The sequence below is a fragment of the Amborella trichopoda genome, chromosome 11 (assembly GCF_054954075.1).
Source record: "Amborella trichopoda isolate Santa Cruz 75 chromosome 11, AtrichopodaSantaCruz75HAP2 v2.0, whole genome shotgun sequence".
Classification (NCBI taxonomy): domain Eukaryota; kingdom Viridiplantae; phylum Streptophyta; class Magnoliopsida; order Amborellales; family Amborellaceae; genus Amborella; species Amborella trichopoda.
In genome coordinates, this window is record NC_142346.1 from 38,844,376 (window position 1) to 38,860,306 (window position 15,931).

At 37.8% G+C, this 15,931-nt stretch overlaps 1 protein-coding gene across 4 annotated transcripts in view; it reads left to right on the forward strand.

Annotated features, from left to right (window-relative positions):
- MAA3 (P-loop containing nucleoside triphosphate hydrolases superfamily protein) overlaps positions 1–15,931 on the forward strand; it is a 30,538-nt gene that overhangs the window by 8,661 nt on the left and 5,946 nt on the right. For 2 of the 4 annotated variants that reach the window (XM_020668943.2, XM_088851446.1), the window contains exons 11-19: positions 2,723–2,820; positions 2,911–3,024; positions 3,113–3,205; positions 9,091–9,144; positions 10,525–10,583; positions 10,661–10,745; positions 11,176–11,541; positions 11,627–11,749; positions 12,122–12,208. In XM_020668943.2, the coding sequence (XP_020524602.1) occupies positions 2,723–2,820; positions 2,911–3,024; positions 3,113–3,205; positions 9,091–9,144; positions 10,525–10,583; positions 10,661–10,745; positions 11,176–11,541; positions 11,627–11,749; positions 12,122–12,208 (1,079 nt within the window). Of the gene's footprint in view, positions 1–2,722; positions 2,821–2,910; positions 3,206–9,090; positions 9,145–10,524; positions 10,584–10,660; positions 10,746–11,175; positions 11,542–11,626; positions 11,750–12,121; positions 12,209–15,931 lie in introns of all 4 variants that reach the window. The other 2 variants (XR_016043996.1, XM_020668944.2) reach the window with 2 other exon arrangements.

Genomic DNA, 15,931 nt, shown 5'->3' on the forward strand with positions numbered 1-15,931 from the left:
GGCTCTTCTTCCTTGACACTTGCCAACCCCCTACGACAAACATAACCCTACATTATAGGAGGCCCATACTGGAACAGAAACCGACCACATCCCCACCGGCTACCTGAAATTAGTATACCAAATGAACCCCTGTATGCTAAACAACCCTGGTTGGGTGTGTTTCAAACCAATTCAATCAAATATGGAGCACAGGACTGGATAATATTGTGGCCGTTGTGTCCTTGCAACATGGGATTAAAACCAAGGGATGGACATCGGAACCCCATAGACCCAACAAACCCCTAAAAGGTAGGGAATATGAGGGGATCCGGACACCGGCAACCCAAGAATGTCACAGCTGCCAAAATTATCAGTCCTCAAACTGAATGCCTGCCATATCTGAATCATCCCTACCGCAATGCAAACCAGCCTAATTGCCCTAAACCTGTGCCCCAAACAAATACGTTACCAATCTCCCCAATGTCTGAGCCCAAACTAGAGGATGGGGGATGATAAATAGCGGAGGAGAGGAAAAGTAGAGGAAAAAGGAAAAATCAGGCAAAGAACCAGGCAGGAAGCAGGAAGAGGGACAAAAATGATGAATCCAGACCAAAACCTCTCTTGCCCTGATCATTGGATTCGTTACAGACGTGAGAACCGAGGTTAATCCATCTGTGACACTTCAAAATTTAACAGATAAAGAGAAATCACCATGAATAACATCCTCCGTAGTCAAAACTTATGGATACCATAATGTCAAGATATCACCAGTGGCCCTCGAGATGGAACGAAATCCCATTCACTTCTAATGAACTCCAACATGCCCTCACCAACACCCTGTTGCAGCCTCCAACTTTGACTTGCAACATGAGCAATGTACTCATATTCCTCTTTTTTTCTAGTTCACCAGAAACCCTAGATGTTCAGTGATAATATCTTCATGTTAGCATCTTTCTTTGGGGCTCCTCCTTACTCCGATATCTCACCCTTCCAAACTCTGTCTTTCCCATGTAGTTCTATTGATTAAAAAGAAAGACGGAGCTAAAAGATATGTAGAGATGCATCGTGAGCTCAATAAACTTGTGGAAGGAATTTTGTAGACCAGCTGGGGATAGTTTTGGAAAAACAGAAGTTTATTTTCATTGCAAAAGTTATAAGGGGGTAGAGTATTTTACAGCATATAAATAAAAAAGTCCCAATAGGTCATGTATCTCGTTGAAAACTCTCTTTTTAAGGAAAAAAGTCTGTAAAATATAGAAATAGGATCTTTTCATACTCTGTAAAATTTGTTGCTCTCATTTAAGATAGTGCATACTGATCAGTGATTTCTCTGATTAGGTTATGAAAGTTCTTTTTGTTCTTCGGTCAGGAGTATAACTAGTGTATGTTCTTTGTTATTTGTATTATTAATTGAGGATAAGAATTCTTTGTTATTTGTATCATTAATTGAGGGGAAAAAATTAGGAGGTAGTTTCTAGAAAGTGAAAAGAAACATGTTTATGTATAAGGGTGAGGTTTATATAAGGTGCCCACTTTATACTATACAGATAGGGTGCACCTCTAAATTTTGCTGAAAAATGTAGTTTTGGCGTCAAAAACCTTACGATGGCTTAATTATGAAATTTCAAATTTGAAAAACAGTGTAGATCAAGCAGATCTATAAATACTTGAAAAACTTGAAAATAGACAATCCTGATAACTTATTACAAGATGCAGTACTTTTAGGACTTGAAATTTATTTTTTCTACTAGATTTTTTACCTTACTTCTATAGTATAAGGTTAAAACCTTATATAAAACTTTTCCCTTCGTATAAATATATACATATATAAACATATAAGGATCAGCTGATGGTGATGATGATGTATGTTTAACTGCATACAGGCACTTGTGTGTGTGTGCCAATGATGAAGCATACCTTTTTTTTTGTTTTGAAAGGAAAAAAGAGAAATATTATTTTTTAAAAGGGACAGATACCTCATCAATAGGTTTTTGGTTTATGAATAAAACAGGGAGAAACCTTTTTAGCTATTCTTTTTATTCTATGAAAGCAAGGAAGAGTTGGACATTGAGCTTGAAGGGAGAACCTTGGGTCTTGAGAAGAGAAAAATCATTAGGTTTAAAGACTAGAGAGAGTGAGAGACCGAGCATTGTTAAATTCTTTTCTCTAGGTTAACTCAGGGTCTAGACTGAGAGAAAGAAGACATCCGAGGGTTGCAATTCTTTATGCGTGGTGTTACATGATTGTCAGAAAGAAGATGAAATGCAGAATACAGTTGCATTCAAAGAACTTTGCTGTTAGTCATTTTTATCTGGTCTTCTTGGGTAGAAGGCTAAAAGTTTGTCACAGGCTGGAGAGAAGTTACCATTTGATATGTATTGGGGTAGATTTCTAAACACAAATTGGTTCTTGTATGGTTTGACTTAAAATCTGAAATAAGCAAAACCTTAATTCATGTGAAACTGGGATTCTATTGACCCTGAAGCATTGTGATTCAAGTTCATTTCCATCATGCCTACCTGCATTATGGCTTCAATAAGAAATAAAAAATTGAAAGATTTCCTTTATTATTTCCTATGTAGAAGGAATGCTTGAATTTTATATTGGCATTTTTTTATATATTCACACTCATTTAAATGCTTTCATGGTTGCAATAAGTAAGGAAGTCAGATTCCTGCCTTTTGGCTTCTGTTGTAATGGTGTTCTTTTTCCAAGTTTAACAGACTATATTGCAATTGGTCAGGTCTTCGTGATGAAAATGACAATGTCTACAATCCAAAGATTGTTCGGATTGGTCTTAAGCCCCACCACTCAATTCAGGCAGTGTCTATGGATTACCTTGTATGTGTGTGAGAGGGAACAGCATTCGTATAATTTCCTTTGGTTTTTTGGGCATATGTTGGTTGCAAATGACATGCTATTTATTTGCAGGTGGAACAAAAAATGGCAACTATGGATCGATCATCCATTGCCAGCCAGCGTGGTGGTTCTGCAACACTTGAGCGGGACAGAATCCGTGCTTCAATTCTTGACGAAGCAGCCATTGTATACATACAACATTCTATTAAAAAAAATAAAAAGCATTGCAGATTTATTTCCTCTATGCCCTTATTGTTTCTTTTTGAATTGACAGGTATTTTCCACTCTTAGCTTTAGTGGTTCAAATGTTTTTAGTCGAATGAGTCGTCGTTTTGATGTTGTCATAATTGATGAAGCTGCTCAAGCTGTAAGTCCCTTCAATCTCAGTGGTTGACAGGAAACTATGTTCACAATTCATACTCATTGAGAATTTTTTCTTATTTCATGATTAACATAATCTCATTGAATTAAAATGGACTTGCAAGTACTACTGCACAGCCTGCGTATTGCACATGCAACCAATCAAATTATTAATAAATTTTTATTTCATACTTAGTTTGATAGCAATTATTTTTAAAATAGTAAAAAGGGCACAATAAGAACATGAAAATAAACTATCATAGTGTATTATCTAAATTCATTGTAAAATTGGAAATTAAGGGATTCAAAATAATACTGAGAATTTTATTAAGATTAGTTGACAGTGTTAAATCTTTTTGTATCAGGGCTCTTTATCCAATAGGATAAGAAATGACTCTTTATTTCCAGATAGTTATGTTCAAATCAATTGAAATGAAAGGTTGTAATAAAAAGAATTGAAACAAATGGCTATAGCCACACGATGGTGATGGGCAAACGTATGTTGCAAGAAATTTAGTACAGGTGGTATAAATAAATCCTGTAATTTGGGTCCTTACATTGTTCTAAAATTCAAAGAAATTCACTTCTGTTGATATCTGAACCCCCCCCTCGTGTTGAGAAATCCACCATCTTATTTGTCTCTCACCTCAAGTGGGATAAAGAAACCCGAGCTGCTGATTTAGGCAAAAGTTACCTTGAATGCTTCTTGAAGTCTTCATGGGCATTCCTTGTTCTACGGACTCATTGAATAAACATGGACCTGTTCCCTCTTTCCCTAGATCCTCCCATTTTGTAGCAATGCACTTCAATGCAGCAACCCTTGCTCTAGTGTTTGCCTCATTGGAATTGCACCTGTTCAGAGGTCTTGAGTAGGTCATGTGCACTAATGTTACCTGCCCTAAGGACCCCTCCAGTGGCAGGTCCTTGGTTGGTCTTGGATCTCCCATCGAAGTTTCATGCTGCCTATGGATGCAGCTATTTACTTTTCCAACCCCCGCTTGCTAGATTGCCTCTCGGGATGATTTGCCACTGGTTCTCAAAATCTACCCTGAAGTATCCCACAAAGCTCCCTTCATGTTCTAGCCAAAGAAAGAATTGTCGCCAATACCTTTTTTTGGGTAGTTGAACGTGGAAGGGGCTCCCTACTCGTGGTAGGAATGAAACTCAAGGCATCATGTTGTTGCCCCCTGCTACCCTGACTACCTGGCCTTGAGCCTATTCATCTTGCGGCTAATATCCCTTCCTATACTCACTCAAATTGTATGTCTTTTATCCATGAAGGACCTGCTATTGCACTCAATTCGATTATCCACTCCACTGCTAACATAGCTAGTCTCCACATAAGGCTTACATTTGGCAGAGAGGTAGAAATCTATTGGGCAACCAGCACATCTATCAAATCTGGCATTACATGATTCATTTCAAAAGAATCCCAAAAGAAAAGGGCCATAATTCGCTTGTTGATTACTCTAAAACTTTTGCACATGTTGCCAAACTTAATTTAGTTGGAGTAGATATATCTGTATTAGCAAATAGGGGCTGGCCACTGTGGCAGCTTGATGTGAAGAATGCCTTCTTCCATGGTGATTAACAAGAGGAGGCGTACATAGAGTGGCCACCTAGTTTGTTGCTTAGGGGGAGTCAGATAAGGTATGTAAATTGAAGAAAGCCATTTACAGTCTGAAGCAGTCCCCACATACATGGTTTGAGAAATTTAGTGTAATTGTTGTGGCATATGGATTTTGACATAGCCATGCAAATCATATTGTGTTTATCTAGAAACAGGACTCCAAGATAATTGTCTTAGTTGTACATTTTGATGATATTGTATTATAGGAAATGATCAAGAAGGAATCAGTCATTTGAAAAGGCACCTAAAACAATATGTTCAGGCAAAGGATTTATACCAGCTAAGGTATTTTCTAAAAATTGAAATGACCAGATCAAAGCATGGCATGAGCTTGTCACAAAGAAAGTATGTGATTGGTTTGTTGATTGTGACTAGAGCGATAGGGGCTAAATCAATCAATACTCCTATGGATTCAAATACAAGACTATTGGCTGATAAGGGGGAGTTATTTGAGGATCTAAGAAGGTACAATAGACTGGGAGGCAGGTTGATTTATTTGACCATTACTAGGCCTGATATAGCATTGGAAAGAACTGTAGCGAGTCGGTTTATGTACTTCAAGAAATCCTCAATGGCATGCTCTTCATAGAATTTTGAGCTACCTAAAGGGAGCTCCAGGTAGAGGTCTGATTTACAAATCAAATATCCATTTGACCATTAGGGATTTACTCAAATGCTGATTGGCGTGCTCTCCATCTAACATGCAGTCTTCTGGAGGTTATTGTGCATTTATCATGGAGAAGTAAGAAATAAAATGTTGTGGCTAGATTAAGTGCAAATGCCGAATATAGAGCAATGACATATACTACATGTGCATTGATGTGACTAAAGGCAGATGCAAGAGATGGGGTTTACTATTCATGAGCTTATGAAGATATATTGTAATAATAAAGATGCAACTTGTATAGCCAGCAATCCAATGTTTCATGAGAGAACTAAACATATCGAAATAGATTGTCATTTTATTCGAGAGAAACTCACTAGTAAGCAAATGTCTACTCCATATGTGAAATTTAAGGATCAGTTGGCAGACCTCTGGACCAAAGCTCTTGGTCATAATCTGTTTTAAACAATTTGTTCCAAGTTGGGCATAGTTGGTATCTATGCTCCAGCTTGAGGGGGAGTGTTAAAAGTCATTTTTCTAATTCTTTTTTCTTGTTTACTTTGAAGTCAATGGGACCTATATGTCCTATTTCGGTTTATATGGGGAGTTTTACCCTTTCACTATTTTTTATTTATGTAAAATTGGTGTGAGAGGTATGCGAGACTCATTTGAGACTCTCATGTCACTCTCCCTCTTTATTTATCTCTCTCTCCCTTCTCTGACAAGCACAAAATAAAGAAAGAAAAGAACAACATATATATAACAAATACACAAATAGTAGCAAAAATAAATATCTCAAGGTTTGGAGGTTCTAACCCTGTGAGATTGTGAGAGGAAGATCAATGTCAGTGTTCGCTGAGCACATGGGCTCTTGATTGGAAACTCTATTTAACGATAACAAAAAGAAGAGGAACCTCCTTCGGAAGTCAATCAAATACAAGTTTAGAGAGAGAGAGAGAGGGAACTTGATGAGTTGCAGGCTGATGAGAGAGAAACTTAATGAGAGAGAGAACCTGATGAGTTGTAGGCTGATGAGAGAGAGAGAACCTGATGAGTTGCTGGCTGAAAGGGGGCCTCTGTGTGTGTGTGTGTGAGAGAGAGAGAGTAGAGTTGGAGAGAGGTTGGATGGACATGCTGAGTTAGAGGAACTTGGGGTGAGGCCCTCACAATGTGAAGCGAAAAATATTTCGTTCTAAAAAATTTGAATCCTCATATTCTTTTGTATGGGGGATTGGTGCTAAAGTGAAAGATTTTTGGATGAGACAGAAATATGATGTTACCAAACTGCTACCCTCTCGATCTCAATGTTTTCCCGTCAAATCCAAAAAAATCTCAAAATTCAGTACATCCAAACTGACCCTAATACTTCTTTCCTATAAGTAGAACCCTCAGAATTATCTGTAGTTAGATTAGGAGTTTTTTTTTCTTTTTCCCTCTGGAGTTCAAGTATGCCCAGATTAGGCTTTGGAAACTGCTTTAAATAGATTTGGAGGTCATTGGCAAAAGAATCAGGTCTTGTTAATTAAATTTTGAGTTTTCAATTGTTATGAGTTTCTACTTTTAGAGGAGAGATTCCTTAACTTCTTTGTAGAAAGAATCTACAATTCTAGCAGAGATTTGAGAGTCTGCCCAAGGGTTAGAACCCCTCTAATTTGGTTGAAGATATTCCTGGAACCCTAGCTTTTGGAGTGGAGATTCTCCCCACATGTACTCGGGTCTGTTTTCCTTATGTGGTAGTGGCACATCCCATCTTAGATTCTCCACAACCAAATTCCTTCCTCATTCAAACCCTTCCTCAACCCTAGCCATACCTCTCCAAAGTATACTAGCTCAAAAAGCTACCTTAACCATATACCTACTCTTTGTAGCCTTCAAACTTAAGTTTAAACCCTAAATTTACCCTATTCAACCCTCAAATCCATGTCATCATCCTCCTATCCAACTGGACCTGCTAAATTCCAGTAAGCCCTTCAGAAACCCTTAAACCTATCATAAACCTTTTCCTAACTCAATCAAACCAATCCTAATTGTAGTTCTACTTCATGTGGACATTGAATTGACCTGTTGTAACCCAATAAGAAAACCTTCATAAGGCCCAGAACCCTGCTGTCCTTTTCGTTGTAGAAACCTAAAAAGTTCGAGAATTCTTACTCATAACTTGAATAGAATTATTTATTGTACCGAAACCATTTCTTTCTGCATCCACCTCGTATGTCACTCGTGTAGGAGCCATGTAACCCTCATTCTTACATCACTTTGACTTGGTCAAAACATACCAATTCTTAAGGGTGTCTTTTTTCACTTAAGGTTAGAAATTTTGTTTGGGGGTCATGAACCACTCCATGAGGCTTCTGGCAAATCAACTTGTCAAACACCCAACCTGTTTTTATCTCAGCTTATCCAGCAGACTAGGAAAGCTGCTTTGATATATTCTGGCACAAATCATGTTATGAGAAAATAAAATGGATATTCTACACTTCATGATTAACGCATGAGACATGTATCAATCTGCTTGGACAAGTAGGCAAAATGCTAGTGAAGCTAGTGTTTTTCACTCTTTCCTGGGATGATACCCTATGAGGAAGTGGAAGAGTTCTCACCCCTCAGAGCCCTTCTATAACATGCACAGTTATAAATGGAGCTTCATAAAGAGAATGATGGGATCCCCTTTCGAACGTCAACAGTCTTTGTATAAAAGCCTGTGAATAGATGTGGAGTCCTCTATTAGAGCATGCTTCTTTTTAAGTATGGGAATATTAATTGAGGAACAAAAAGAGAGTAAAAGTGAGAGGTCTTACCCTAGCATTAGGTGACATTTGGTCATATCCCCTCAGTCATCTAAAAGTAGAGAAAGGTGGTACAGCCAAGGAGAATTGGGGTGTGTTCTATCATGCTTAGAGCACTGCAGGATCGTGGTCTGCAAGTGAAGAGCACGAGTTTCTTTATGTGGTGCTATGGGGTAATATTTGTGGTTGATTTCTTGCTTCCATCTTCTAGGGTATGATTCTCACTTTGTATCCCTTGTGTTTCCTCTCCCCTTTTCTGGTTTGTGTTCTGTGGTCTCTAAGGTTTATGATCCTTGTGTTTTCTCTGTCCATTTCTGGTTTGTGCTTCGTTGTTTCTAAGGTTTATTGCTTGAATTTGGTTTATTGTATTCTTCCCTCAGAAGTTCGTTCAACATTATAGGGGACCAGAACTAATTTAGCATTTTTAACCATCTCATATTATTTGACTGTGTAACTCGGAAGCAGATGGCTGTGTTGCTAGATGAGGGATAGTAATATAAGTGCAAGGGATATTTTGGTCTCCCTTCTGGGTTATGTTTCGGAAAATTCTATCAGTAAACCATATTTGCATTCAAAATATATTATCTGTATGATCCTTTTTTGCAACTTTTCAGATCAACTTGGAATGTTCTGTTTGTGCAAGATTTTTACATTTTCCTTATCACCTTCATAGAAAGGGAAATCATCATTCTTTTGTTTTTCTTACTTCTTTTTTGTGTGTGTGAAGGCATAAATAACGAGTGGCTCCTAATCTCCCACCATTGTATTTCACTATGAACATTAATGCATCTATCTTGTCATATTTTCTTGTGCTTCATGCTTAGTTATTGGTTTGTTTTGGAGGTTCTTACATTGATATGTGACTAATTCAGGTGGAACCAGCTACCCTCGTTCCATTGGCACATGGGTGCAAACAAGTTTTTCTTGTACGTTTTTTTCACTAGTCTTTTGTGATGTTTTGGTTTGAACTTCTGATATATTTTGTGTGATAAATATTTAACCACATAATTATATGGTACTCCTAGATTCATGTGTTGAATCATTCTCGTGGACTTTAGGTAAAGACATAGTTGTGGGAACAGAAGTTGCGGCATGGGGTTGTCCTCTGCCTAAAGTTCCCTATCTCAAGACTCAAGAGTGCATGAAATCGTTTGACTGATGTACCTGTAGAATATACATATTAGGAATTGTATAGTAAATAGGATGAAATTGTAAAAATTTAAAAAACAAAATGATTCATTCTTTAATATATTGTGTACACATTCCAATGGGAATTTCATAGTGAGAGTCCTAGAAAAGAAAAGATTGTAGGGCCATGACAGGAAAGGGAACTGAATTTATCCTTACACCACCATAGCCTTTTTATGGTGTTCATAAAACCTTGAGATCTATCTCTGAATCAACACACATGCGGATGTGCACATACACACTATTATAGTATAACAGGTGGCTATATTCATCTTTATAGTTGACAATTTATCTAATCATATATCAATCATCCAAAAGAATTAGTCATCTATCTAATGACTATAGATCACGAACCATTGTTAAATGGGATCTGGATACCCATATAATCAGGAACAAGCTCCCAAGGAGGATCAGCTCATGGAACCATGTTCCTAGAGCAGGCCCTGCCCCTAGGCAAGGCAATCTGTGTAACTATGGGTAAAGGTGCTAAAAGAAATGCAAAGTTGTAGCAGAATATAGTGTATGCTATATATAATGGAAAAATGACAAGCAATATTGTCAGTATCAGTTTCTGGTCACACATGCATTTGATCAACAAGCATATGGAAAACTTCATCTTATACTTTGGGTGACAAATCTGTTCTATCTTCTAAATGTCATAATTTGTGCATTTCTCCATTGCACAAAACAATCAGGGGCCTTAAAATTTTTTTTATTTTGAAGAACTCACAATTTTCCACATACACTACGCACCTTTGATCTCTCCATGTAAAGCCAATTCCATAAAAAAGGGATTCTCTCCAACTTAAATCCCCATCCAGGTTTATCAAATTATCTATCGACCACTTAAATCTAATCCAAGACTCCAGAAAGAAAGGGATCCTCTCTCTCATTACTCCCCCGGAAAAAAAATCCCTTCCAATACACTAGTGCTCTCTCTCTCCCCCCTTGCAATGCACGGGCTATACACTAGTGCTTTCGATTTAACTCTACATGTGCTCTGAAACGTATTCGCCGGTCTCTGATTCCCATCTTTCATTTGTCAATATTATATGGTTAAATTAATAGTATTCTTTCCAGTTAAGGCATGTACTTATTCTCATGATGTTGAAATTTAGGTTGGCGATCCAATCCAATTGCCAGCTACAGTAATATCCACAACAGCTAAGAAACATGGGTAAGCATTTATGCCTTCTCGGACATGTATTAATTTAGCCTTGCCCTTGACATTTTATCATGTTTCTCATTCATCAGGTATGACATGAGCTTGTTTGAAAGATTTCAGAAAGCTGGCTATCCTGTTCATATGCTGAAAACCCAGTACCGTATGCATCCTGAGGTTGAAACAGCTTTCTGTTTCTAGACTTACACATGCACTTGTCTTTTTAAGATTCTAAATTCGTTACTTGCTTGAGATTCATGCATCCGAGGGTTGAAATGGATTTTTCTTTCTAGACTTGCTAATGCATGTGCCTTTTTTAATGATAATTCTACATTCATTATTGCTTGACATTCAACTTTGTTCTGGGATATGTATATTATAATCCAATGTACTGTGGAGAAAGCATTGTCCACTTGCTCATCAAAATCCATTGGAATGGTGAGCAGTGATGAAGACCAGGTGGAAGGACATTACCCCAATGGTGGGCCCTTCCATCTCCGTCACCATCGATCATTTCAAAGGACAATGGTGACCCGATGGAATATGTTTTCTCCATAAACTGTTGGAGTATAGCATAGCCCTCCTTTTATGAACTCCTCCTTTGCAGATAAGGAATTTTCCTTCAAAAGAGTTTTACTCTCAAGAGTTGGATGATGGACCTGATATGGAGGAACGGACAACACGCAAGTGGCATGACTACTTTTGCTTTGGACCATTCAGTTTCTTTCATATAGATGGAGTTGAATCCCAACCTTTAGGAAGTGGTTCCCGGATAAATGTAGATGAAGTTGAGTTCATACTCCTCTTGTATCATGAATTAGTGAGCAGATATTCTGTGCTTAAATCAAGTTCCCAGATGGCTGTTATATCTCCTTATCGACATCAAGTGAAACTTCTCCGTGAACGTTTTCGAGAGACCTTTGGGTCACAATCAGATCAATTAGTTGATATAAACACTATTGATGGATTTCAGGTGACATATCCTTATCTCTGGGTCCCAACACTGAACCATTTTTATTCTACAGTTATGGGAGACCAATTTCTTTTCTCCTTTACAGGGACGAGAAAAGGATGTTGTAATTTTTTCTTGTGTTCGGTCAAATGTTGAAAAAGGCATCGGATTTGTTGCTGATTACCGTCGTATGAATGTTGGAATTACAAGAGCAAGATCATCAATCCTGGTTAGCTCATATTGTAATATTTTACTATTACCATCACTTTAAATCGAGCCTGTTGTTCTGAAAGCTGACGGTATCACCCAGTCAAAAGTGTTTGGACTAGGATTTCGGCGCAAAACCGGAGTGGTTAAAGAGAACTGATTTTTTTTCCTGAAATCTGTACACCCCTGTGCCTTGTTTAACCATGTCAAACTGGGTCGAACCAGTTTGTTCTTATAATTTTTCTTTGTTTTTCCTTAATTTATTTTACCATTCAAACCCTGGATTGAAAGAACCAATCCGTTCTCTTGTCCAAGTTCTAATTTGGTTTTTACATCATTGGCTTTTCCTTCTCGTATTTGTCAGTTTAATAATAAAGATTCCATATGCACTTAGGTGGTGGGTTCTGCTTCAGCTTTGATACAGGATGAACATTGGAGAAACCTTATAATCAGTGCGAAAGACCGAGAACGCTTGTTTCAGGTATGTACTGTAATTGTCATAGGGGTGCTGAACTTTGTCTAATTTCTGTATGAATGTGATTTTTGTGTTGTGTACTATGAACTGCAAATATATCTATGTTGTATAAAGTGGATTATAGTGTATAAAGTATCCATCATTAGACTTAGATTTCAAGCGCTTGAGCTATGGACATTAGAACATCTTTTTTTATTAATACTCTATAACTATTCTATGCATAGGAAATTATGTGAAACAAATAATTAGTAGGAATTGTCCAACCTGAGAAGTCCTATTTATGTTAAATAAACAGCAAGAGAGCACCAAAAAAAAATAGGAGGCACAATGTGCAAGGGGATGCATGAGATTCAGGAATTGGGCATGACTACTTAAGAATAAAAAATGATAATGATATTCAACTGTTTGACAGTTTTAAGTTTTATCTGAAGATGGTATATATTAAGGTTTGCTCCATTTCCATTGTTGGCATTCATTATGTAATTTTAGTGTACACATACTTAAAGCAAATGATAAGAATACATTGGTGTTGTTGGCATTCATTATGTGATTTTAGTGTACACGTACTTAAAGCATATAATAAGAATACATTGGTGAATTCTCTTCCCCTTTTCTAACCAAAAAGCAAATGTCATGAGTAATTTGTAGTGGTAGTGACTTTTGATATTGTTTTTTGTTTGTTATTATGAATTTAAGCTGAAGATGATGATGATGAGTTCGACAGTTTCCATTTTGAAAAAATTACAAAAACCCTCAAAATCAGACTCTTTCTAGACAACTTCCCCCCAATCAAAGTTTTTTTAGCAACTTTTACCCCAATTTTCACTTTCCGAGCAAATCCCCAAGTCGAAAGTCATATTTGTTTACGAAAATGCCCATACCCGTACAGTTAGATATTAACGTGGAAAGCATGCGGTCCGGCACAAAATAAGGGTGGTCCGGCACTTTGGGCTTCTAGAAAATGTGGGTCCAGCACAAAATAGGGGCAGTCTGGCACTTTGGGCTTCTGGAAAGTGTGGATCCGGCACAAAATAGGGGAGGTTCGGCACTTTGGGCTTCTTGAAAGCATGCGGTCCAGCACAAAATAGGGGCGGTCAGGCACTTTGGGCTTCTAGAAAGCATGCGGTCCGACACAAAATAGGGTCGGTCCAGAACTTTGGGCTTCTAGAATGCATGCAACACAAAATAGGGGCCGTTCGGCACTTTGGGCTTCTGGAAAGCATGCGGTTCGGCACAAAATAGGGGCGGTCCGGCACTTTGAACTTCTGGAAAGCATGTGGTCGGGCACAATATAAGTGCGGTTTGGCACTTTGGCTCCGGATTGTTAGGGGGTCAGGCAGTTGTTGCATAGGGTCAGGCACTTTGGTAGTGAGCGATTCCACATCAATGTCTGGCTGTACAGGTATGGGCATTTTCGTCAAAAAAATATGACTTTTTGACTTGGGGGGTTATTTGCTATGAAAGTTAAATTTGGAGAAAGAGTTTCTAAAAAGAAAAACTTCGTTGGGGGGGGGGGGTTGTCTAGAAAGTCTCATTTTGTGGGATTTTTGTAATTTTCCCTTCCATTTTCATGTAGTTACCCCTAGCTATACTTAGTTAATGTCCTTCATCAGAACAGATGGGCCTACTTGCCTGCATTCATATTTCTTGGTTGTAATCGCAGTGGCACATTTTACCTTGCTTTAGATCAAAACCATGACCAATTTCTGGTCATCTTTGTTGGACATTGACTTGTCAAAGTTCTGATATTAATGAAAAGAAATGAACTAAATATTGATGCTTTTTCTTTTTTAAAATCAAATTACTGAACTTTTATTAGAAAATGAGAACAATGCACATGTCAGAGAAAGCAACAAGAAGAAAAATAAGACTGAAAAACTGTCAATGGACAATGTTCCACTAGAACATGCTTCCTTTACCATTTTATCTGCCTCATTTATTTCTCTGTAGACATGTTCGAATGAAACCATCAGCCTGCAAATGTCAAGAATTTCAACCCAAGGATATCTCAAGTGCCATGGAGCTCATTGTTCTTTCTTTCAGCACTTGATAGAATTTAAGGAATCACTCTCAACAATAACCACACTTCCTAAAACTCTGATTGCATAGTCTTCAAGGCCTGCAACAGCGCTTTCATTTCATCTTCATTGACTGTAGCCAAACTGCTAGGACCTGAATATGTGACTAAAATGTTCCCCCCATGACCTGTAATCAAACCTCCAATACCTGCTATTCTGGGTTTACCAAAGGAGCTCCCATCATCTTTAGTTTAATAGCACCAAAAGGCGGTGGCTACTCTCATTTTACACACTCCCAGCTTCACCTTCTAGATTATTTAGGAAATCTACTTGTTGACAAGCACTACACTCTTTTGTCACTCTTCTTACTCAAAGAATCCAAAACCCTGCTTTTAACTCTTTTTACTTGTACAACCACACCATGAATTACTCATCTATTCTTGTATTTCAACATCTCCCACAAAATAGCTTCCTTGAAAGCCTTCCAAATCAACTTACCAACTTTCAGGAGATTAGGAATACTTAGGTGGTCAATAACATCAGTAGCATCTCTGTAAAGCAAACAGCAGCTGGACTGCCCCCTTCCGAAATGCCCAGATCCAAATCTCATACAAACATCAGAAATAGATGGTCCCCAGACTCATCCCTTTTACAAAACATTCACAAGATCTTGTGCCCTTATCCTAAGAAGAAGCATAAGATTCTTGTCAAGGGAAACAATCGACATGAATGCGTGAATTTTGTGTGGTATCAGCCATTTCCAAACATTTTCGCAATCTTTGGCAGAGACCATCTATTCCTATCATGGAACAACCTCAAATTAGAGATTTTATAGTAAACATACCTTTCTTTTCTCCCTTCCCAGGCTAAAAGTGCTTTAGTTCTTGCATTGACACAACCAATTGAGATATGGCTTCATTTGGAACTCTATCATATCAACATCTGATGTTCCAAATTCTTTGGTTCCCTTCTCCGGAAACCCCTCATTGATCTTTAGAAATTGATGGTCAACCCTTCAAAACAGGTCTGGGAATTGAAACTACAAAAGAACTGCACCTAACCATTTGTGCTACCAAAACAATGTTCTGTCCCCATTTCCAATAATGGAAAAGTTTTTGGTGAGTCGGCCGACTCACACTATTTTTGTGCAGTCTCCCTACAAAGTATATCTCAAAGATGTATTTTTAATCCAAAATTTTAGAGTTCAATAATCTCAACCGTGACAAAAAAAACTCCAAATGCTATTTTTTGAATTCCTTTCTTCACCATCCATCTTTAACTTTAGTGGATGTAACATTTTTTGTCATCTATCTTAGAGATAGGCTTAGATAGACAAGGTACCACATAGTAATAGGTGAGTCAGCCGACACACCAAAACCGTGTCCTCCAATTATAGTACTGATAGTTCTTTCAAGGAAGGCTTTGCAATAATGAATACCCGTCTCCACCACTGATTTTCATCATGTGTACTTCTCCACCACCATTTAGTCTACAATGTTTTATTCATTATCATCAACTTTTTTATACCCAATCTCCCTTTCTTCTTTGGAGTACAAACTTCATCTCATCCTACTAAATGAAAATTTCGCCTCTCCTCGTGTCCACCTTATAAGAATATTATCAAAGTCTCTAATCTCCTTAGTATAGCATTAAGCATTATAAGAAGAGACATAATAAATGGGGACGTTCTCTAGACACCCTAAACCCCAAA